The sequence below is a fragment of the Ambystoma mexicanum genome, chromosome 10, assembly GCF_040938575.1.
Source record: "Ambystoma mexicanum isolate Mex_15411 chromosome 10, UKY_AmexF1_1, whole genome shotgun sequence".
NCBI classification, from domain to species: Eukaryota; Metazoa; Chordata; class Amphibia; order Caudata; family Ambystomatidae; genus Ambystoma; species Ambystoma mexicanum.
The window spans coordinates 1,474,945,532-1,474,970,691 of NC_090932.1; the positions used below are offsets into that span (position 1 = coordinate 1,474,945,532).

The window sequence follows — 25,160 nt, forward strand, 5'->3', positions numbered from 1 at the left end:
CTCTGTGCCCCGTTACAGGCTTGCTCTGTTATTTCCGCTATCAGCTGGTGTGGCAGGAGCCGGGTTGCGCATCGGAGTGCCTGCCTGCTGTATTCCGTGCGCAGGCTCTCCATGCCACAATGCAGGACGACCCTGCCTTGGATTCGCTTCCTTCAAACTGGTGCCCTGGGTATTAGGCAGATAGCAGACCGCCTGCTGTCTATGCCCTGTAACGGGGCGCTCCAAAATCCAGTGCAGAGATCCCCACTCCTGTGTACACCTTCTACCGGCTGGGGGCCAGGCTGTGCACCAGCAGGCCGTTCACCAGTTGCGCCCTGTTCCCGGTTTCTCTGTGACTTGGTGCTGGGGTCCCACACCGTGGACATTCCTGTTGCTGGTTGGTGCACTGGGATCCCGGCAACTCAGTAAGTCGCCTGCACTCTGTTGCCAGCCCCCTGCACCAGCATCGCCTTGAGCCTCGCCTCCTCCGTATCGCCGTCGCTCAGCCTCCGCTTCCCCTTGCTGCTGCCGCCGCCGCATCCCTCACTGCACTGGGTACGATGAGTTAACCTCCCTCCCCCGCTAATATTTAGCATGCCTCAAGCTGAGCTTTCACTTGGAACGCATGTTAATAGTCTGTGTATTAGGATGTATAGCCAGGTAAACACACATCTGTATAACTTTAGCACAACGCAATAACCCTTAGTTTTTTAATTCTTAAAATAAATTACTGTTAACCACAGCTCTCACCCACTGCCAATTACTTAACATATGATGTAAGCATCAATGACCGGTATCTTCTTAAAAGGTTATAGCAATTGGTTTCCCCAAGGGGCTTATGGGAGCATCGAACATGCACAGTAACTGCATATGGTGATGTTTTGTAGTGGCCTATGTTGTAAATTTAGCATGTGCGTGCGTGTTTACTTTCCCCTTCTCCCTCATGGGGCGATTGCCATCCTGAACTCTAGCGATACTTGAATCGAGTATTTTGCTATTATCACAAAAATCCACATTAGATGAATGCAGACTGAGCCGCCTCTTGACGCTCTTAATTCACTGGCTGTGCCAGAACCGGCTTTCCTCCATTGAATGAATATTGGTGTTTCTGGAGAATCCATAAGCTATCACAGTCTTCTTGCGGGTAGATGTAAGAGGGAATAGCACTGCCCTGGTTGGGACCCCAGACACTAAAACATCTCCCACCCCGGGTTTTGGTTCAAGTGAAGGGGATTGGTTGGAGAAATAAAGAAGCAGACATGACGTCCAGGATGGGGGTAATTAGAGATTATTTAGGTGAAGTTTAGTTTGGCTCATTGTTGAATGCTTTTATGGACTATATCTAAAGTTTCACATTTCCATTGTGCAACCAAAAGGGGTCAGTGGGGGGGCGGCTTACAGGGTATCAGTAAAGTGCCTCTTGAGATTAAGGGTGAGATGTACATTTTCTGTGATCAAACTAGAGTAAACATTAAGGCCAGCACGATACACACTTGCACACACAAATCAGGGGCTCATACATGACTTCACCAGCATTGGATCACATGGGGCTCTGGAGGAGAGGGATGTGGCCTGCAGTGCAAGAAGAGATTTAGAGACTATACTTAGATGCAAACAAAGTGGACGATTGGAGTCCAAGATGAATCTGGGATTTGTGAGCAAAACATGAGAAAACCTGCTTGGATTGGTTTTAACTGGAGATCGCTCTCCAGCATACAATGCTGATGGCTTCTGGTAGCATACAGAATGCAGTATTCTGTGTAAATCGGCCTACACCGTTTTGTTGCACTAGCGTATGATTTCAGTTAAGGAAAGGGTGGTAATTAGGAGAAGAATGTGGAGGTGTGCGTTAAAAAGTAGGTGGGTGGATAGTGGAAATCCCTGAAGTACTCCCAAGTGGGGAGGTAGCGGAAGATTAGAAGGTACGCGTTTGAGTATGGTAAGTCCCTGCTCCAGTCACCCAGCACTGAAGCTTTTTGTGTCTAGGGTTCCTCACTTTATGTTCCTTTGCCCTCCTTGACTTCGCATCCTGCCATCTCCCTAGTCGGTACTAAACTGGGTTGCCCACTTACACTTTGCTCCCTATTCCCTGTTGTCCTGTTGTCGATGCCGTTTTGTCTCGTACATGCATGCATCGTTCCGTTTTTATGCCACAGTGACCATCTTGCACTTTCACTGTGCGACACTCTGTTCATAAAGTGTATCTCCACAGTCCTTTTTAATCCACGGGGTACCACTCTCCTCCCTACTGCACTCCTTTAAAACTTTGCACTCTCCTCCTTGCACCTCCGTGCCTATAAATGCAAAATGCAAAGAACAGTTAACGTTAAACTATTGGCATTGCCAATGCTTGTTTCACATAGGCAATGGATCTCAAAATTCATATCAAGCACCAGAGGCGTTGCTATGGGGGGACTGAGGGGGCTATAGCCCCAGGTCTTTTGGCTGTAGCCCCAGATAGAAGCTCAGGGGTTACAACTAAAAAGATTAGCTAGCCCCCCCAGTCCCGACAGTCCCAAAACTAGCGGAGACCCGGATCTTTTCCAAACCTGGCAACACCCTTGTCAAGCACAGTTATCCAATGCTCTCCTCTCGTCTAATAGGCCACTCAAAAAAAGTCAATTGAGAGACAGATGGCCCTAAGGCAACTCTTCTCCATTTCACGGCTCTCAGCATAGTACTTTTAAAACTACACACAGAGCCTCTAGGCCAAAACGTGGACGCATACAATATCGCCCTGCACCAATATACTGATGCCATTTGGTTAAACCTACTTGCACATGACTCGATAATGCCAGAGAGGGTGGCCATCCTCAACTTACAGTTAAGCCTTAACAGAACTAAGTTCCAGATCACAAATTACTCTATGCTCAAGGCAACCGACAAAAATGGCCAAGAGAGCGTCTCCAACGCTGGCCTTCAAGTGGAAAGGAGAGGGATGGTTATTTCTTGGCTCCATGCAGGCCTGTCCGACTGGGGACGTGCATATTCACACGGGACTCCACCATCAGCGTCCGGACATTCTGGCTAAGGAACGCCAAGAAATTCCTCCCCAAGATATGTTCTGCACAGCTCTGCAGGTCCTGGTCAACTCCATGCTTGACTAAGGGACTACCCTGATCAGTTCCCTGTGGAAGGCCATCTCTGTGCTCCTCAAGGGACCCTCGAGCACTGAGCCGGGGCTTATCACAGTAGCTAGGAACTGTCTAGGTTCTGGTCAACTCTGACTAAGCGACTACCCTGATCAGTTCCCTGTGGAAGGCCATCTCTGTGCTCCTCAAGGGACCCTCGAGCACTGAGCCGGGGCTTATCACAGTAGCTAGGAACTGTCTAGGTTCTGGTCAACTCTGACTAAGCGACTACCCTGATCAGTTCCCTGTGGAAGGCCATCTCTGTGCTCCTCAAGGGACCCTCGAGCACTGAGCCGGGGCTTATCACAGTAGCTAGGAACTGTCTAGGTTCTGGTCAACTCTGACTAAGGGACTACCCTGATCAGTTCCCTGTGGAAGGCCATCTCTGTGCTCCTCAAGGGACTCTCGAGCACTGAGCCGGGGCTTATCACAGTAGCTAGGAACTGTCTAGGTTCTGGTCAACTCTGACTAAGCGACTACCCTGATCAGTTCCCTGTGGAAGGCCACCTCTGTGCTCCTCAAGGGACCCTCGAGCACTGAGCCTGGGCTTATCACAGTAGCTAGGAACTGTCTAGGTTCTGGTCAACTCTGACTAAAGGACTACCCTGATCAGTTCCCTGTGGAAGGCCATCTCTGTGCTTCTCAAGGGACCCTCGAGCACTGAGCCTGGGTTTATCACAGTAGCTAGGAACTGTTCAGGTTCTGGTCAACTCTGACTAAGGGACTACCCTGATAAGTTCTCTGTGAAAGGCCACCTCTGTGCTCCTCAAGGGACCCTCGAGCACTGAGCCTGGGCTTATCACAGTAGCTAGGAACTGTTCAGGTTCTGGTCAACTCTGACTAAGGGACTACCCTGATGAGTTCCCTGTGGAAAGCCACCTCTGTGCTCCTCAAGGGACCCTCGAGCAGTGAACTCAGGCTTAACGAAGCAACTAGGAACTGCCCAGGTTCTAGTCAACTGCAAGCTTGACTAAGGATCTAGCCTGATCAGTTCCCTGTGGAAGGCCACCTCTGTGCTCCTCAAGGGACCCTCGATCATTGACCCCGGACTTATCACAGCAGCTAGGAAAATGGAGCAGGTGACCAACATCCTGTGAGATCACCAAACCCTGCTTGAGCTCACTTCAAGCTGCCAGAGCAGAGAATCCAGTCGAACAACCGACCTACAGTAGGTGCAGGCGCTTGCATATGCCCAACACCCAGAAAGAAAAGCGTGCAAAGAGATGGCAAGAATAGTTGGGTGAAGGGGACATATAGGCTAGGACCAGGATACAGGTATGCATGGGAAGGAACAGATACCCACTACCCGGACATATAATTTATTCATCTTCTATAAGGAACTCAACACCAGAGACCAGTCTCTAAGCACGGGATCGGGATTCGAACCTGTGTTGTTCTGCATTGGCTTGCTTCCAAGACAAATGCGTTGCCCCTGAGCTATCTTCCCGGTCACTGATAGCAGGAGCAAAGGGGGTGAGTGTGAGGAGCATAAAAAAAGCATTCAGAGCCGTTTCGTGGTGCATGTTTTGCTATTTTTTACAATAATATTTCTTCCCAGCAGTCATTGGAAACAGTTTCACTGATATGGCGATAGATTTGAGCAGCTTCAACGTACATGGGGTGAGGACTCTCCCGTGGTCCGGGATGTTCGTACGAGAGGGCACTGCAGGACATAGCCAACTGCCGGGCAGGCACTGTGCGATGTGCTGTGCACCCTCTACCTTCCGCCACCACTTGCCTTGTGTGAGGGGTAAGGAGCTCACAGTGGCTCTGAGAAAAGGAGGGCAGGAGGGGTGCAGTGGAGTGCGGAGGCAAAGAGGGACGAGGAAGGAGCATTGCAAGAGAGGTAGCAGGCAAGGACTGCAACAGAAAATAATTGCACCTGGGGGAAAAGTGCACAGAGACATGGTTATGCGGGGGCCCCTGCTACCCAACTCCCAGAAACCCTGTCCAAACACAACAGAGTGCCCCACCTAATCTCCAGACCCCCACAAACAATCAGCATGGAATGGAAGGCTTTGATGCACCCCCTAATAGAAGACTCCCATTGTACTTGTGCACCTCGACAGGCTCTGGAAATGTTCTACCCCCTCTTTTGGTGATCATGGGGCCTCTCTGGGAATTTCCGGCGTGCCCCGAGAACTGTGTACCCTCTCTGGGAACAATACATTTCCTCTGGGAATCCTATGCCTCCTCTGGGAATCTTGGTCTACTCATGTAAACCATGCAGCGTCTCTCGGATATCTTTGGGTCTTCTAGGAGCCATGCTCCATCCCTGGGAATCCTATGCCTCCTCTGGGAATCCTGGTCCACTCCTGTAAACCACGCAGCGTCTCTCGGATATCTTTGGGTCTTCTAGGAGCCATGCTCCATCTCTGGAAATTCTATGCCTCCTGTTGGAATCCTGGTCCACTCCTGAAACCCACGCAGTGTCTCTCAGAAATCTTTGGGTCTTCTAGGAGCCATGCTCAATCTCTGGGAATCCTATGCCTCCTCTGGGAATCCTGGTCCACTCCTGCAAACCATGCAGCGGTCTCTCTGATATCTTTTGGTCTTCTAGGAGCCATGCTCCATCACTGGGAATCCTATGCCTCCTTTGGAAATCCTGGTCCAGTCCCAAAAACCATGCACCATCTCTCGGATATCTTTGGGTCTGCTAGGAGCCATGCTCGATCTCTGGAAATCCTATGCGTCCTGTTGGAATCCTGGTCCACTCATGAAAACCACGCACCATCTCTTGGATATCTTTGGGTCTTCTAGGAGCCATGCTCCATCTCTGGGAATCCTATGCCTCCTGTTGGAATCCTGGTCCACTCCTGAAAACCACGCACTGTCTCTCGCATATCTTTGGGTCTTCTAGGAGCCATGCTCCATCTCTGGGAATCCTAAACCTCTTCCAGGATTACTGCTCTCCTTCCATACAACTGTCAGGAATCCTGTGTCCCTTCTGGGATCTGTTTACTTCCACTGAGCATGCAGTACCCATCCATAATCTCTGGAAACCATGCACGTTCCACGAGAACAATGCACCTGTACAAATAGGTTTGCACCTCTCCGTGGAATGCTGGACACCCTACAGGAATCGTGGACCTCCTCTGGTAATCCTTCACATGCTCTGAGAATCCGATATCTTCTACAGCAATCTGGAAATGACCACGTGTGCAAATCTTGCACCCCATGTCCACTGTGAGAATCCTCTGTCCTGGGAATCCATTAACTCCACTTGGAAGAGTGTGCCCTTTGGAGGAATGATGGGTTTACTCTGGGAATTATTTGCCTTCTCTGGAAATCGGGCATACCCTTGAAGAATCCTTCTTCATTTCCTTTCAGAATTTTGCTGCACTTCTTATAATCACGAATCTTCTATCAGAGTTTTTGGGAATCCAGCACCTGTACTCAGAATCATGCTGCTGCCATAGGAATCCTGCACCTTCTCTAGTTGAATAATAATTTGGCATTTATATATCGCTACGAACCCTCAGGCATCTGATCGCTGCTTATTATTACCCACGGTCCGTGGTGCTCATTTATCGGCCTCCGAAGGATAAAAGGCTGTGTTTGGCCCTGTTGGGATTCGAACCTGCGTCCGCAGGCTCTACACAGATTTCTCGCTGTGCTATCGACATGCTCTTAATCTTAGTATCATGCTTCTTCTCTGTGAATCTTGCACCCCACGCAGGAATGCTACCACCTGCACCGCCATTATCCTGGCTCTAATCCGGGAATTCTGCAATGCTAATGGCATTCATAGGTTTCTTCCGGAAATATGTCTCTTCCACTGGGAATCATGCACCTTCCATAGGAAAGCTGCACTCCCTCTGGAATTCATGCGCCTTGTCTAGCGTCATGCACCTTCTCTGGGAATCATCACCTTTCTTCTGGCAATAGTTTACTTGCACAGGGATTTAGCCCAGGATCTTCCAAACACAAAACCGGTTCCTGACTGGCATAACTCAGAGGCTGTTTCTTTATCCGTAAATTCCATCAATGAGGTCACACCATTAAGATGTGACCACAGGCCTGGACCACCTGGACATTCGCCATAGGCCTCGGGGATATAGGGCCTCTTTTCTTGGCGGAAGGATCCATAATCAAAAGGAATTATATGGGACAAATGATGATCCATCCGTTCAGGCCAGCCTGCATCCGCCGGCGTGTGGTTCGCATGGTGCGCCGGCAGTGGCTCACACGCCTGCGCATTGTGGGGGTGCGGGCGATTGAACCCGCACGTGCTCTAGTGTGCTGCTCCATGCGCAGTCACATGCCAGTGCTTCGCTACACGCAACGTCCCTCCTGCCAGCATCAGCTTTCCGCACTTGCAGTGGCCCGGCAGCTTAACCGTTCCATAACCTTCCGGTTCCACAGGCGAGTTATGGAGTACTAACTTAAGGGCGGCACTGGCGCCGCAGCGCAATTCTGTGTGAGCGTGAGATACTACAGGGCCAGCATGTCTCCTAATAGGTGTCCGACCGACCGCGACTGTCTTTGAAATTGCCACGAGTCTGACGGTCTTTGTAGGATTAGTGTGGCGCGTGTGCCAATCCTCAGGTTACGTATGTATTTTGTCACAGCTTGCGCTCATGTCCGAATTCTGACTTTCATGAAAGCCCTGCTGCAGCCTGCTTCTCTTCAGAGACATCCAGCACAGGTAAAGGGCACGGCACACACAGCTTGCCTTCTTTTGCTTTTGTTTTTGCCTTCGTTCCTCTGCTGTGTGTAATATAGTCATGTGACCACCACAGACGGCATAGAGGGGAACGTCATGCCGTAAGAGGAAAAGTGAATAAATATGTGTGAATGCCCGCCAACTGGACATTGCGTCCCTGAACCATACCCAGTGTGATTGTGTCTCGTGTCAGTAGGGCCGGGCAGCACCCGGGCCCTGTAATCCTAACATCATATTGGCGACTAGATGTGGTTTCAGACCTCGCCAATGCTCACTGTGTCACGCCAGCTGCTAATCCGCAGCAAGCCTTACCCTCACACCACAGGGCTGACTCTGGCTGTGCCTAGCGCCAGGAGCGGTGGCAACCAGCAGCTCCATGGAGCCACGGCCGGCCTCCCTGCAGTGGCTCCACCCCCAACAGGATGAGCGGAGGCCAGGCGAGACCGCGAGCCACGCTCTGGGACCAGCAACTACAGCCGCAGTGAGTAGGCTCGAGAGCGCCATCCGCCACGCCACTGAAACTCCGGCAGCACCCAGCGGGGCCCCGCTGTGTCCCTGCGAACAAGTCCAGAGGACTATTATGCAAGTGCAGAGAGGGAGGCGCCCCAGCCACCTGAAAAACAAAATAAAGAAGCATTAGAATAACTTGCATCTATAACACAACGCAGTGCAGCAAAAGCAAGCCCAGCGCTCCTCCAGTTATATAATACAAGTAAACACAACCTTGGCAAGGCTTAAGCACACCTTGCAGCAGGTGCACTGAACGCAAGACAAGGCCCACAGTGGGAGCAGTGTGAGGCCAGCACAGCCAGAGCCCACTAAGTTGGAAACTTACAGCAAAAAGACACCAGGAAGCCAATAACGTGCACAAACACACCCAGAGAGAACGGCTGAAGGTGCATGCCTGAAGTCACGACAATACTGTGTGCCAAGCCACAACACACCTGACCAGAGACATCCGCGACCCCCGCACACAGCCTGCAAAGTGCCGATCCACGCCTGGGATCATGGCAGCAGACCCCTCAGGTGCACAGGGACTGCTCCCTGACAAAAGCACATGGTTAGACACCGCACAAGGGACCTTCACAAAGCCTTTTGAGCCACATGTGCCCAGCGCTGCACTTAGATGGGAACTGTGAATACAACAGTTTGAACTGAACAAAGTCCTGCAAAGTCCCAGACCCTGAAGAGAAATGAACACTCCTCAGGCTTGACCTTGGCACTCTGGCACTGAGGCTATTCAAAGCCCTACCCAATAGAGGCACTGATGATGACTGTGACACAGCCAAGATGATACCAGAAAGTTCAAGCCACAGCTCAGCCCAGATTTTGAATGGTTCAAGGTGAGCCAGGTCCGTCATCGACGACTTCCATGGCTGCCTCCGTGAAATGGCGATAGGGTGCGACTTCCTGGATGAAGTGTTTGCTGTTCGCCAGCAAGTAATCCACGGCCTATCGTCAGATAAACTCTGCAGAATAATACTATCAGATATGAATTTACCACTAAAGCAAATACTCACCATGGGACGTCAACGAGAACAAACGGACGGACTTATATGTGGCTGAAATGGAGTCCATGAGCAGCTGACTACTGCTGGACCCAGAAAATCTGGAGAACGGTATAGAAAAAATAAACACTCTTCAAAAAGGAAAAGACAAGCTTAACCGGGAACCGAGAAGTTCAAAACCATGCAAATGGTGTGGAGGACCATGGCACAAGGATGAACCGTGCCTGTGAACTGTGCCTGGCACTAGGGGTTGCCTGCCACAAGTGCGGAAAGCTCAACCACTTGCAGCAGTATGTTTGAGTTCCAACTCCAGCAGCCAAGCTGACAACAGAGCTGCAGGAACACCAGAACCGTCTCGATGCAGGCATGGAGACACTTCTCAGCTGTAGGGCAGCAGAAAAGCTTAAACGGGTCTACTTTGCGTTCATGGTACGCACCAGAGGAATCAAACGCCTCCTGGAAAAACATGCCATGCTATTCCAGGGTATTGGCTGTTTGAAAGACTGCACGGTCAAACTACATATTGACCCCACAGTCGAACCCAGAGCGATCTGACATCGGTGAGTCCTTTTCCATATGAGAGCAGCAGTGAAAGCAGAACTCAAGAAACTTGAAGATCTCAACATCATAGAGAAATCAAATGGTCCAACACCGTGGGTGTCACCTATGGTAGTAACTGCAAAACCCAAACAGCCCCAAGACATATGGATCTGCATAGACATGCAGCTGCCGAAAGTAGCTATTGGAATGGAACGACATATCACCCCGACCATAGATGATCTTATCGTTGACCTTACGGGGGCAACCACCTTCAGCAAACTGGACTTACGATCCGGATATCACCAAATCAAACTAGCCAAAGATTCAAGATATATCACAACCTTCTCATCACACCTATGGCTGCGGAGGAATTGGCGTCTCAACGTTGGGATTTCCTCTGCAGCTGAGGTGTTCAAACACAAGATCAGGAAAGTCCTGCAAGACTTCCCCAGGGTAACCAATGAAAGCGATGACATTGTTGTGTATGGAAGAACAGACAAGGAACACGACTCCCAGCTTGCGGTGATGCTTCAGTGCCTAGAAGACTTCAGACTAACACTACACGCAGATAGGTGTGAGTTCGGGAAAATAAAACGCTCAGCTTCTTTGGGTATGTGTTCAACTTAAAAGGTGTGTCTCCAGACCCGAGCAAGGTGGCAGACATTAAAAATGCTAAAGCACCCACAAGTGCCACTGAGATTCGCAGTCTTCTCAGGATGGTCACCTATTGTGGGAAGTTCATTCCCGACCTGGCCACCACTGTAACACCACTGCGAAATCTTACCAAAACAAATGTCGCCTGGGAATGGGGAGAGCCTCATGGAGCCACTTTCCAACATATAATGGACTCCTTGCTAGGAGATGCAACTATGGTTTTCTTTGACACTGCCAGAGAAACAGAACTATTGATTGATGCCAGCCCAGTGGGCTTGTCCTCACACAGAAGGATGAAGAGGGTACGATATACCCCATAGCGTTTCCAAGCAGAGCTCTGACCTCTACTGAGAAGAACTATGCATTTATCAAGAGGGAAGCATTAGCCATCCTATGCGGGTGCAGCCACGTCCATGTGTACATCATTGGCAAACCAGTTAAAGTCTTCACAGACCATAAACCGCTGGTACCAATATTTAAAGGATTGGCCCCACATCCTCCTGCGCGAACCAAGCGGTGGATGCTACAGCTACAACAATTTGCCACCGAGGTCCAATACAGAGCCGGAGCTGATAACCCAGCTGACTTCCTGTTGAGACACCCTCGGCCAGTGACCCTGAGGGAGTGCGATGCAGCGCTGGAAGCGGAAGCACACGTCTGCCACTTTGTCGCATGTGTCCGACCAAGAGATTGTCAAGGAAGGCGCCAATGACACCTGTCTCCAAATCACTAAAGAAGTGATCCTGACAGGAGAGCAGAATAATCACCTGACAGTCATCACTCACCTCACAGTTCAAGCCCAAGAGATGCTACCGAGCCTCTTTGGAATACACCATGAACTGTCTGTCTCCCCAGAAGAACTGATACGAATCAAACGCTGGATGCTACAGCTACCAACAATTTTCCACAGAGGTCCAATACAGAGCCGGAGCTGGCAACCCATCTGACTTCCTGTCGAGACACCCTCGGCCAGAAAGGAAACCAGATTGTCATCCCAGTGAGTCTGGAAGAGAGGGCATTACTCCTAGCCCATGAAAAACACCAAGGTGTGGTCAAAACACAAGCCTTCCTGAAGTCAAGTGTATGGATGCCGTAAATACAACAAAACGTACTGGCATTGGTAGAGGCATGTGTGTCGTGTCAAGCCAACCGTCGCCTAGGCCCCCCAAACCGATTGCCAGCCATCCCTGCAAGCCATGGGGTGGGACGCAGTCAGTATCGACTTCTGCACTATTGCCAATGAGGTGGCAGTGGATGAATTCTTCCGATACTCAGACGTCGAGCCAGTATGCTCCATTGACCGCGAAATCAGTGACCACGGCCCTGGAGAAGATGTTTGCCAGCCATGGCATTCCATCAATCATCAAGAGCAATAATGGACCTCCCTTCAAGAGTCAGGACCTAAAACGCTTTTTTGACAATTTGGGAATCAGTCACCATCAGATAACACCATATTGGCCACAAGCTAATGGAGATGCCGAAAGGTTCATGTCCTCAATAAACAAAGTGGTGCGAATCGCCAAAGACAGAAACAGAGCATAGCTCCCAGAGCTATATCGGTTCCTTCACTCATACCGCCTGACCCTGCACTCCTCAACACAGGTGAGCACAGCGGCACTCATGTTCGGAGTCCAATCCAAGTAGGGCTCCCTCTACACCACACCTGGAACACGCTACCTGTAGACGCAGAGAGGGTTGAACAACACTGCTGAATGCACAACAGGAGCTATAGTCATGCCCAGCAAGCCGCCCACAGCACCCTCCAGATAGGTGACATGGAGAGCTAGTGAAGAACCGGGCACCGCCAAGGTAGCTAGCCCTCACATATGAATCATGTGGAAAAGAACAACAGCATGGTGACAGCACCACGGGGAAGTGAGAAGGTGACCCAAATATCTTCCCACTTTCGTAAAGTCCCGACAACCCTGTGGCAAGAGGTTTCAGGAACCCCCACAAGGACGGCAAACAGACTCTTCCTGAGAGAGCACAACCCAAAGACGAAGGCGAACCAGTACTCCCAAAGGCCGACACCACTCCGAGAGTGGAGAGCCGTCATCACTACTCCCTCCGGCAGCAACCAGTACCATCCACCCAGCCCAGAGGCTTCGAGCTGCACGGGATATATCAGTGAGCTGGTACACCAGACAATCGCAAGACTGAAAAGTTAATTTAATGTTGTTAATCTCAGCTCATGTTATTATTCAATTTGGGGAGGGATGTGATAGGGTCATGTGACCACCACGGACGGCATGACGGGGAGCGACATGCCGTAAGAGGAAAAGTGAATAAATATGGGGGAAAGCCCTCCAACGGAACATTGCATCCCTGGCCCATACCAAGTGTGATCGTGCCTCACTTCCGTATGGCCGGGTAGGCCCTGTACTCCTAACACCACACCGTGCAGCACAACGAGGCGCCCTCTGCCCCCACAGATTCACCCTCAATGGTTCACTTTCGTTGCATTGGGGTGACTGCTGCTGCAGTGCATACCACGTGGCACAATGCTGACAGCAACATCACCGCCATCAGAACTGTGAAACATTGATTAGTGATCTTTACTTTCAACTGCCGCTGGCGGTGCATTCATATGATAAAGGCAAGTGTCACAAACGTAAATGGTGTATGCAAAATTAAGGTGGCATATGCTGTTCCGGATGCGGCAGCCGATTTGTATCTCGTCATAGCTCCGCGACATTGGCCTGTATGTATCACTGGAGCATCTGATGGGTGGAAATCCTTTGTGCGCAAGAAACATTTGTTTTTAAATTTCACTAAACATGGAAATACATGCTTTCTCAGCTAATGTGTTGTGGATGCCAATATACACAGCACACCTCTTGGGAAGATAGCTCAGGGGCAACGTGCTCGGCTTGGAAGACAGACTACACGGAGCACCACAGGTTCGATTCCCGGGTCCGTGCGTTATAAATAACACATCATACCATGCAGCAAGTTTCAGACAGCTAAACAGTATTTGTACTTGACAGATGGCGTTGGAGATATTGAGAAGTAAAATTGGCAAATACAGAGTGTCGGCTGCGGCACTGGGCCCAGTGTGTTAGTTATGTGATGTTATAGGGTGTGTCTCTGAAACTAATCTGATTTTTGTGCATAGTATAACATTCCCGATTGGTGGCAATCAGAAAAGAATGCTTCAAGCTGTGATGAGGATCCACGGAAAATCTATTGGTGGCGTCATCATATCTGGTGTGACTTGCGAAACCAGCAAGAAAATGGTGTATGGCACTGGGATCTGGGGTCTCACAATGACATGACAGCTCTGACATACTTGCGTCTGCTCCACTTACATCAGTGGTGGAGCCTGCGTCCCAGCGAAGGCCGTGCAAAGGTTCCAGTGGTTACCACGCGAAATATTCCTTAAGAATATTTACTATCGGATTTTCACATTCATTTTAAACGCACCACTTTTTGGTGCAATGTTAAAGATACCACCGGGTTATTTATTTAATATTTATTCCCCGGTTGGGTCTTTTCGCCAGAACTCGGTTTTAAAATGGCGTTTGTGTTCGCCTCTGTAACTCCAACCCAAGTCGAGCCCTTTGTTCCACTTTTTGGCGGGCTTCTCCACAGAAGCCTCCAAAAGTGGTGCTACTCTGTTTGGGTCTACAGGATGTGTGGGAGGGGCGTTTAGGCACCCTGGACTGAGTTGCCTCGGCAACTCAAGTCGCACTCTTGTGTGATTGGCCCAGTGGTGAGCCACCCGGCTCACCACTTAGCATGTTTGAGTGACAGCTAGGACTGGTGAATGGGGGTTTTCTGCATAAAAGCAGGGCTTTGGGGACTGGGACTTCAGACGTCGCCACAGGACCAAAGAATCCGAAGAGGGAGAAGCTGAGCCGACCTGCAACGACGACACCACCGGTGGAGCCCTGCTGAACCGACTCACCACTTCTTCCAACGACAGAGGAGATCTTCATCCCGAAGAGTCTTCTTCCTTTGACTGGTGAGGATAACCAGTTTGCCCGCCTTTTCGCCTTCCTGGATCATCTCGTGGCCGCCTTGCCTGTGCCAAGCACCCCGGCAACCGGGATACCACGTTTTTCCCCGACCGTGAATAAAAGAGTAGTACCTTTTTACTGGAGAACTCTGCGGCTGGTTTCTTCCCTGGCAGTGCAACGACCTTCAGCTTTCCTCCACGTCGAGATCTTCTCTTCCTCTGGACGACGCCGTGACTTGCACCCACTGCCAGGAACAACTGCCCCCGCTGGAGGATCCTCTCCACTTTCAAGGTACTGTGTCCGCCTGGCCTCCCTCGCAATGGTCTGGGTGGGGTGTCTCGTAAATCCTCATCTTACCACTTGGGTTGGCCCTATGCTGGCTAACTGAACTTTTTCTGAGCTGAACTGATTCCTTTTTAAACTCTCTGCAAGACTTTCCAAGCCTTTTTAACTGCGTGATCTTGGGCGCATTGGTGTCCTACTCTCTCTAAGAGGGAGCCGGGCCTCTGAACTTTTGGCTCACCAGTAGACTTTGACTTTCCTGCCTTGCTGAGTGCTTCTAAAGTATTGTGTTGTGTGCTTTTCTAATTTCTGCCTTTTACCTCCCTTTTTCTCTAACTTATTGGAGTGCCATCTTGAGTTAAGCGCTAACCTCTGTCTGAAAATGAGTGGTGTTAACTAAGACTTGTCTAATAAGAAATAAGGGATGTATATATAGTAATAGTGACTGTGTTTTGAACTTGCTTACAATAATAGTGCTGGAGTGTTTCTAAGTGTGTCTTTAAATAATTAATTATATGCTTTGTTACCAAAGCTCTGGTCAGTGTTTGCTTGTGCTACTGTATTTTGGTACCTATCTTGTATACTCTACATACTGTCTAACTCTTCTTGAGAGAAGTCTGGCTGCTCAGCCACAGCTACCAGGTAAATCTGGGTGGTACAGACTGCTACCAATTGGGTTTACTGCCAACACCTGTAGTCTTAAGCCTTTCGCAGTGGTCCCTAGGGGAACTGCACATGTTTCTGCCTAACACCTAGAGCCACTGGATTTACAAGAACTATACCTGTCCCTCACTGAAGTCCTGTTAAAAACAAGCATTGTCAAAGCCAACAGTTTAACCTTGTGTATCAATATTAGACATTTACCAGGCACTGCTATTATATGCCCTGGTACTCTCAACGCTTTGAAGCTGCTACAATCCGGTTAATAGCACTACGGCAATGCCTGGCAAATACTTTTCCAATGCCAACACAAAAAACAAAACTGTTGGCATTGCCAATGCTTGTTTAAGAATGCATTTTATTTGTGTGCCCATCCCAGCACTGGAATAGGATGAAATGGATTTGGGATGGATGTTGTCTGGGCACCGTTCATACGGATGAATTCATTTTTCTCATCTGCAAAATGTGCAACGTCCCAGGTCCCTCTATCATTGAAGATCTACTTTGAGAGATCATGAACTTATTTAAAATGTGACTTTTTAATCCATACATGTTTAAAACATGCTTTAAATGCACTCATTTCGACACATTTTTTTCAATATTTTCTTGTGGGATACTCCCAATCCCCTCATCGAAGGGTTGGGCTCAGGCGCTGGGCTCGCTCCTTCGGCAAAATATGGGGCCACTTTGAAATAATGTTCCAGGGCAACTTTGTTTTCCCAGTCCGGGCCTGTGCGTGCACAGGTGGAAAAGCAATGACGTTTCCCTCTCTTTAATGCTCTCTTCCTTTTCTCCTTTTCATCCTAAACCTCACCCGATTTCAATGCACAATATCCTGGCCTTGCAAGCAGCAGTTATTAAAATACTCAAACTTCAACAAACCTAGTGTTTACTGCCCTCCTAATTACAATGCAAGGTAATTGCTTGACGCAGGAACCCGCCCCCCCCCTCCGCCACCACCCCCACAATCCTTAGCGCAGACAAATCTCTGGTGATGGGTGTCTAAGCTTTGGCTAGGCCGTACCTTGAATACTGGAATAATCAGCCGTCTTGACCATCCATTCTACTTTCCCTCAGATTACCAAAGTCCATCTCATAACAAAGGCCTCACTGTGAAAATGAAGAATGCTGAGGTACAAATCTTGTAATTGCCCAATTTCCATTTTCAACTTATCCTGGACTTTACCTCTGACGCCTCCTGGCCTGGCCACGTGCTCACCCCCCAGCTACCCGCCCCCTACCCTCCAAAGGCCTTAAGCACTTTCACTGAGTGAGTTTAGCAGGTGGAAAAAACAGCTATTGCATGTCAGATCCTGACCCAACTAGAGAAAGGTTTCCCTTTGTTTGAAGGCTCTCTCTATCTGGATCTCATTTCGACACCCAATAAAATGTAAAGACCCTAAAGTCGATGACACCTTCTTAATAGAGACTTGCGACAACTTTATCAATTCCAAACACTGTCACTTAAAGCAAGGGTCTGTAAACTCTTGATGTTTGTTTTGGACTACAACTCCCATCAGCCCTAGCCAACATAGTCAATGGCGAGGATCATGAGAGCCAAAGTCCAAAACATCTATAGAGCCATAGGTTGCAGACCCCCGACTTAAGGCTTTTGCAAAGGATGCTGCTTTTCCAGATAGAAGGCCACTTTCCTTTAGCCTCCCGTGCAATAGGTATCTAGTCAATTCTTCTAAACGCATTCAATCAAATGCTATACCATCGAATTATAAGCATCGAAAAGCATTTCCATCTAAATGCCTTTCCATTGACTATAATTTCGATGGTATAATCGAAACTGGGGTTAGTGTTAGTGGTGAGGGTTAGTGTTGGCGCTAGGGTTAGATTAAGGGTTACATTAGGGTTGGGGCTGGGGTTTGGGTTGGGGCTAGGGTTAGATTAAGGGTTATATTAGGGTTAGGGTTGGGGCTAGGATTAGGTTTAGATTAAAGGTTACATTAGGGTTTAGGGTTGGGCTAGGGTTAGAACAAGGGTTAGGGTTGGGGCTAGGGTTAGATTAAGGGTTACTTTAGGGTTAAGTGGGATTTAAGGGGGCTCGGGGGATATACAAAAAAAACATTAAAACGTTTCAAGGAGCTGGGCAGTGCTGAAATTTCAGCACTGGACAGCTCCATCAAACGTTTTAACGTTGTCAAAAAAAAAATCTTTTACATGTAAAAGTGCATTTCCATTAAAACCAGCCCATTTATATTTTTGTTGGACTGGTTTCGATGGAAAAGCACTTTTACATGTAATAGATAGCCTGTCGATGCATTGGTAAACAATGCTTTGGTTTCGATGGTGTGGCATTTCGATGCTACAGTTTCGACGAAATGACTAGGAATCGTGAAATAGCCTATGTTAAACTCAACGGTTTCAATGGTCTTTGCTTGTGGACTCCTAAAATGAAACCTCACTCCCAGATTTCAACAGCTGTAGAATTATAATGCTAGGATTGTTGACAGAAAAATTTACATTTTACATACAAACCACCTCCTACTCAACCCAGGAAAGACAGAGATCATGCTCTGTAGGGAGACCACCCTCTTCCCCCAAAACACCCCGTGGCCACTCTCTTTAGGCCCACCCCCTTCGCGCTCCAACACAGTAAAACACGTGGATGCATTATGGACACGAACTTGACCCCATCACATCAACTCTGTGACCAAAAGCTGCTACCTACACTTGCACATTCTCTGCTGCATCTTTCCCCACCGGACCTTCCCACACAGAGTCTCTGCGATGGATGCTATCTTCCATTCATTCGTAGACAATGCTAATGCCGTATACCTGGGGGCCCCCACATCATAACCAAGAAAGCTCCAACGGGTACAAACAATTCTGCAAGGCTTCTCCTAGACCCTGGCCCTAGAGAGCACATTGCACCCGCCCTCTGCAGCCTTCACTGGCTTCCAATCGGGCGACGATCCACCTTCAAGGCAATATGCATCACCCACCAAGCTCTCCACAACATAGGACCAGAATATCTGCAGGATAGACGTACACGCTGCAGGCCTGCCAGAAACCTCAGATCAGACACAGCACTTCTCGTCATTCCAGTGGCAAAATCAACCAGAATAAGGGGCTCCTCTTTCTCAGTCCAAACGCCCAGCATCTGTAACTGGATCCCATTTACCATACGCTGCATAGAAGACACCCTCGCCTTCAGGAAGGCGCTCAAAACTTGGCTCTTTCCTTCAGCATCTTCAAAGACTCAGTCCATCCCCTGGGTCAACTATTACCCACCCCTGACAAGAATGCAGGGGCACCTGAGGAGTGGGCAAGATGGGACATTGCCCCCCTCGGAATGCATCTCAGTCAGGACGTATGTTCGGCTCTGCTACACAACATCTAACTAGATGTCAGCCTTGCTTCGCTGGAACATCAGGCACTCGATAACAACGGAACATAGATAGATCTCGACCAGCGCACGGCCCACCCACCTCCAAACATCTGCAATAAACACTGCCCAACTTCACCCACCCAAACAAACATCACCACATCCGATAGAATACAGCTGAGTCCCACCAATAAACTGGGGCCAGCTGTTCACATAATCAGTCAACCGACTCTCCTACTCCCCCAACAATCTGTCACGGCACCCGTCCTGTCATCTGATCTCTATGGGCTGCTACTAGGGACTTAGCCACTCCCAGCTACCTTTTTGCTGGCTAAAAATGCACACACATTTTTGAAATCCTTCCTTCACATCTCATATCTCTATGAGCTTCCCAAGGGCATTCATCCCCACAGCGCTTCGAGGCCATACCAATGGCAGTAGGCACTATACAAATGCCCTATAACAGAACATAACATGCAAGCCCAACTCTGAACCCAGTCCAATGGCTGCTTGAACAGGACAGAACTAAATTCAAGTTTCTCTACATGATGCAAGTACCGGTTCCCCAATTTAAAGGCTGTTTATCATCCAAATATTACAATTCTCACATCTCTACATTCTTGCCATCCAGGGTGTCCTTTCAGCTACTGTGAAGCTTTGTCAAGGCCCAAAGGTTGTCCAGTTTCATAGCTCATAAGTAGAGCACTGGTCTCTGGCATGAGGGCAGCCTCCACTTTGCAAGTTCAAACCCCTTGGCCAGGCTCAGTGTGTGCCATAATATGCGGTAGTCATAGCACGGGAGAAATCAGGCATGTAGCACTTTATCAGCACACAACATATCCGTGTTTTTATTTTTACACACAAGCCTATACAGAGTACCTCCATCCCAAGTACTTGAGTGGCAGAATCGCTAAGTATCGTCTTCCCAAACCCCTGTGTACACCTAGGAGCTGAACCCTCCAATTGTCTAAAGCAAGAATAACAACAAAGGGGGCCACATCTTTCCCATACCTATGACCCAAGAAGTGAACACCTGCCCTCGCCCCTCGCCAACGCCGTGAAGGAATCCGGTAGAATGAGTAAGGCGTTTCCTATGTCTAGTATTTATTCTTTGGTAAGTCGCTGGTGGTTTTTTAAGAGTTTTTAATAATTGTACAAATGTGTGTTCATTGTTACTTATCATTTTTTTCTGATAGAAAATGTGTGTTCAATAGTGTTTTCCACTAGTTGCAAAGATCAATTGCTGTTATTGCTGCACGCATAAAATGCACATTTCTCTTGATGCACTACTGCACCTTTGCTCTTAGTAGTGAAATGCTGAAATAGTGCATTTTTCAGGGATTTTCTGACAGCTGGAGTTCTGAACCCGGGAGGAGTTTCTGGCGATTCCAGAGGAGGGGACCCAAGGCAGGGAAAGATCAAGGCCTTATGGATGTGCTTCATAATTAATCTGAATGTCGGTGAAGCTACTGTGTGGCAATATGAGGGTGGGGAGTTTATTGCATAGATGCATCTGAATTATATTTGATCATGGGTGATTGAATATGTGGTGACCAAGTCGGTACCAAATGGAACCTCTAGAACGAGTGCAGACGTCACAAGACTGCAGACACCAAATAGAGCCTCTAGAATGAGTGAAGACGCCACAAGACGGCATACACCAAATGGAGCCTCTAGAATGAGTAGCGACACAACAAGAATGCATACACCAAATGGAGCCTCTAGAATGAGTGCAGACGCCACAAGACTGCAGACACCAAATGGATTCTCTAGAATGAGTGGAGACGCCACAAAACTGCAGACACCAAATAGAGCCTCTACAATGAGTGAAGACGCCACAAGACTGCAGACACCAAAGAGAGCCTCTAGAATGAGTAGCGACACCACAAGACTGCATGCACCAAATGGAGCCTCTAGAATGAGTAGCGACACAAAAAGACTGCATACACCCAATAGAGCCTCTAGAATGAGTAGTGACACAACAAGACTGCATACACCAAATGGAGCCTCTAGAATGAGTAGCGACACAACAAGAATGCATACACCAAATGGAGCCTCTAGAATGAGTGCAGACACCACAGGACTGCAGACACCAAATGGAGCCTCTAGAATGAGTAGCGACACAACAAGACTGCAGACACCAAATGGAGCCTCTAGAATGAGTAGCGACACAACAAGACTGCATACACCAAATGGAGCCTCTAGAATGAGTGCAGAAGCCACAAGACTGCAGACACCAAATAGAGCCTCTAGAATGAGTGAAGACGCCACAAGACTGCAGACACCAAGGAGAGCCTCTAGAATGAGTAGCGACACCACAAGACTGCATACACCAAATGGAGCCTCTAGAATGAGTAGCGACACCACAAGACTGCATACACCAAATGGAGCCTCTAGAATGAGTGCAGATGCCACAAGACTGCAGACACCAAATGGATTCTCTAGAATGAGTAGCGACACCACAAGACTGAATACACCAAATGGAGCCTCTAGAATGAGTGAAGACGCCACAAGACTGCAGACACCAAGGAGAGCCTCTAGAATGAGTAGCGACACCACAAGACTGCATACACCAAATGGAGCCTCTAGAATGAGTAGCGACACCACAAGACTGCATACACCAAATGGAGCCTCTAGAATGAGTGCAGATGCCACAAGACTGCAGACACCAAATGGATTCTCTAGAATGAGTAGCGACACCACAAGACTGAATACACCAAATGGAGCCTCTAGAATGAGTGAAGACGCCACAAGACTGCAGACACCAAAGAGAGCCTCTAGAATGAGTAGCGACACAACAAAACTGCATACACCAAATGGAGCCTCTAGAATGAGTAGCGACACAACAAGAATGCATACACCAAATGGAGCCTCTAGAATGAGTGCAGACGCCACAAGACTGCAGACACCAAATGGATTCTCTAGAGCGAGTGGAGACGCCACAAAACTGCAGACACCAAATAGAGCCTTTAGAATGAGTGAAGACGCCACAAGACTGCAGACACCAAAGAGAGCCTCTAGAATGAGTAGCGACACCACAAGACTGCATACACCAAATGGAGCCTCTAGAATGAGTAGCGACACAAAAAGACTGCATACACCCAATGGAGCCTCTAGAATGAGTAGTGACACAACAAGACTGCATACACCAAATGGAGCCTCTAGAATGAGTAGCGACACAACAAGAATGCATACACCAAATGGAGCCTCTAGAATGAGTGCAGACGCCACAAGACTGCAGACACCAAATGGTGCCTCTAGAATGAGTAGCGACACAACAAGACTGCATACACCAAATGGAGCCTCTAGAATGAGTGCAGAAGCCACAAGACTGCAGACACCAAATGGATTCTCTAGAATGAGTAGCGACACCACAAGACTGAATACACCAAATGGAGCCTCTAGAATGAGTGCAGATGTCACAAGACTGCAGACACCAAATGGATACTCTAGAACAAGTGCAAACGCCACAAGACTGCAGACACCAAATAGAGCCTCTAGAATGAGTGAAGACGCCACAAGACTGCAGACATCAAAGAAAGCCTCTAGAATGAGTAGCGACACCACAAGGCTGCATACACCAAATGGAGCCTCTAGAATGAGTGCAGATGCCACAAGACTGCAGACACCAAATGGATTCTCTAGAATGAGTGGAGACGCCACAAAACTAAAGACACCAAATAGAGCCTCTAGAATGAGTGAAGACGCCACAAGACTGCAGACGCCAAAGGGAGCCTTTAGAATGAGTAGCGACACCACAAGACTGCATACACCAAATGGAGCCTCTAGAATGAGTGCAGACGTCACAAGACTGCATACACCAAATGGAGCCTCTAGAATGAGTGCAGACGTCACAAGACTCCAGACACCAAATGGAGCCTCTAAAATAAGTTCAGGCATCACAAGACTGCAGAAACCAAATGGAGCCTGTAGAACGAGTGCAAACGCCACAAGATTGCAGACGCCAAAGGGAGTTTCTAGAATGAGTGGAGACACCACAAGACTGCATACACCAAATGGAGCCTCTAGAATGAGTGCAGACGTCACAAGACTGCAAACACCAAATGGAGCCTTTACAATGAGTGCAGACATCACAAGACTGCAGATACCAAGCAGAGCCTGTAGAATTGGTGCAGACGTCACAAGACTGCAGACACCAAATGGAGCCTCTAGAATGAGTGCAGACGCCACAAGTTTGAAGACACCAAAGGGAACCTCTAGAATGAGTGGGGACGCCACAATACTGCAGACACCAAATGGAGCCTCTAGAATGAGTGCAGACGTCACAAGACTGCAGACACCAAATGGAGCCTCTAGAATGAGTGTAGATGCCACAAGACTGCAGACACCATATGGGCCTGTAGAATGATTGCAGACGCCACAAGACTGCAGACACCAAATGGAGCCTCTAGAATGAGTGCAGATGCCACAAGACTGCAGACACCAAATGGAGTCTCTAGAATGAATGCATTGCTGGTTATTTTATGTCTACTTTTGTCATGCAAATGGCAGCTGTGCGCGCTATAAATCAACATAACATAGCAAATGAGAGCCTACAAGTCCCAGCATGCAAAGCATTATCAATCAAAAGCCAGCCCTAGATAAAAGTGACCCTAATGACCAGGAGATAAACCACTCCTAACCCTGACTTTACCTGACAGCTTATCTGGAGCAAATCAACTTCACTAAGCTGGGTGTTAGAGAAACTAGGCGGGTAGCTCAACCTCACACGCGCCCCTTGGAAACAGGGGGGTGCTGCGCCACATGGGTTCCACACCACCGACGCAGCCCTTCATCCTAATGGAGTAGATCATAATGGTGATACTGAGTATTGCAGCTCATAGAAACTGGAGGAACCTGGTGTGAAGCGCTATATAAATCACCTGATGACTCGAACTAAAAACTGTTCTGCTGCGTTGCTTGGAGACATGATTTTACCTATAAATCAAAGACTGAAGAGAACATTAATTGGGGTGGTCTTTTATTAATCTGTTGGCGGTTTAACTTATAAGGCAGTATGCCTAATTATGCTAAATGCACTCAAAGCCCGATTGTTTTAACATCCGTGTTGCCTGCAAGCGCTATTTTCTCCACCTGCCACTGACCTCCTCACCCGCTGCGACCAGGCTCTACCCCTTCCACTTAATACACCTTTGGGTGTGGTCGCTTAACAAATCATCCTTTTGCGTGTAGTGCTGCTGTTACAGTGACACAACACAGCGGGTGTGCAAGCAAATCAACGTAATGATAAAAAGCTAGGACAAACACACAAGCAAGCAGCAAAAAGGATCCTACCGTTCCCGTTATTCGCCAACAAAACACTTGCCATCATAGCTCTCGTCATGTCCAGAGTAGGTTACGCTAATAGCCTATGCCTGGACATACCTGAACGACTTCTAAAAAAACGACAACACATACAAAATGCATAGGCCAGATTGCTTCTCAAACTACCCCGAAGAGAACACATAATACCTTCACTAAAAATACAACATTGGCTACCAATAAAACAACGAATCAAATTCAAATCAATGTGCATCACGCACAGAGCAATCCACAACCAAGGTGCTGAGTTCCTGAGAGACAAATTACGTTTATATATCAACCAACAAGAATGCTCAGATCAAGCAACAACATCCACTTGGAACCGAAACCCTAAACTCTGTGGATCTTCTTTCTCTGACCAGGCACCGAAAGCTTGGAACGACTTACCAAAGAACATATGTAACACAAGAAACCACCTACTATTCAGGACACTGCTCAAATCCTGGCTCTTCACTGCGTAACTAGGAGACCTCCCACAGGGGCACACACATAGCTAAAACAATGATGAACGAAGATACCGACTCCCAGACCTCACCAGGCTATCAACTACAAACAGAACCTAAGGAAGACATTCTACTACACACCAAACTACAAACTATACATAGGCAGACCAAAACGGAAGGTCAAGGACGATTCATCAATAGCACCCTGGCCCCGAACTACACCCAAGCTCCAACAGACCTACGTCCCAATAGATAGCAAGGGAACAGGGGGCGGAAAAATCCACAGCACCCAAACCAGAAAGGGGGGGCACTAGACATACCCAACCCCATTACACTAAGTTCATTACAATAAAGCCGGGAACGTGCCGTGCCATCACCACAACCAGAGGCATAGGCAGGGTAGGGCCTGAGGGGCAAGGCCCACCCAAAATCTGTAAATGCCCACTCGGCAGCGCTGTGTGGGCATTTACAGATATTTTTGTCAGTGCAGTGGGCCCAACTACATTAGCTTCAGGCCCCATTGCTATACAATGCTGGCTACGCCTCTGCCCACAACAGTTAGATGGTGAAGAAAGGAAAGCAGCAACTGAGCCTGCCCATAGGAATGCCAGTTAAACAGAACGAGATCTGCTAGAACCAGGACATACAATCCACAAACCCAACTTCAAATCTCTGCATA

General features: G+C 48.5%; 2 protein-coding genes across 5 annotated transcripts in view; one reads left to right on the top strand and one right to left on the bottom strand.

Moving 5' to 3' along the window:
• The window catches only part of CAMKK2 (calcium/calmodulin dependent protein kinase kinase 2), a 557,312-nt gene that overhangs the window by 529,837 nt on the left and 2,315 nt on the right, over positions 1-25,160 (bottom strand). The gene's annotated exons all lie outside the window — the stretch shown is intronic.
• LOC138493042 (mucin-4-like) lies at positions 20,347-23,085 on the top strand. The gene has a single exon (XM_069620277.1). The coding sequence runs from the start codon at positions 20,347-20,349 to the stop codon at positions 23,083-23,085; it is 2,739 nt and encodes a 912-aa protein (XP_069476378.1).

Bases quoted from the DNA above. Each gene is read 5' to 3' on its own strand.
- LOC138493042 (XM_069620277.1), top strand. From the start codon at position 20,347: ATGAGTGAAGACGCCACAAGACGGCATACACCAAATGGAGCCTCTAGA.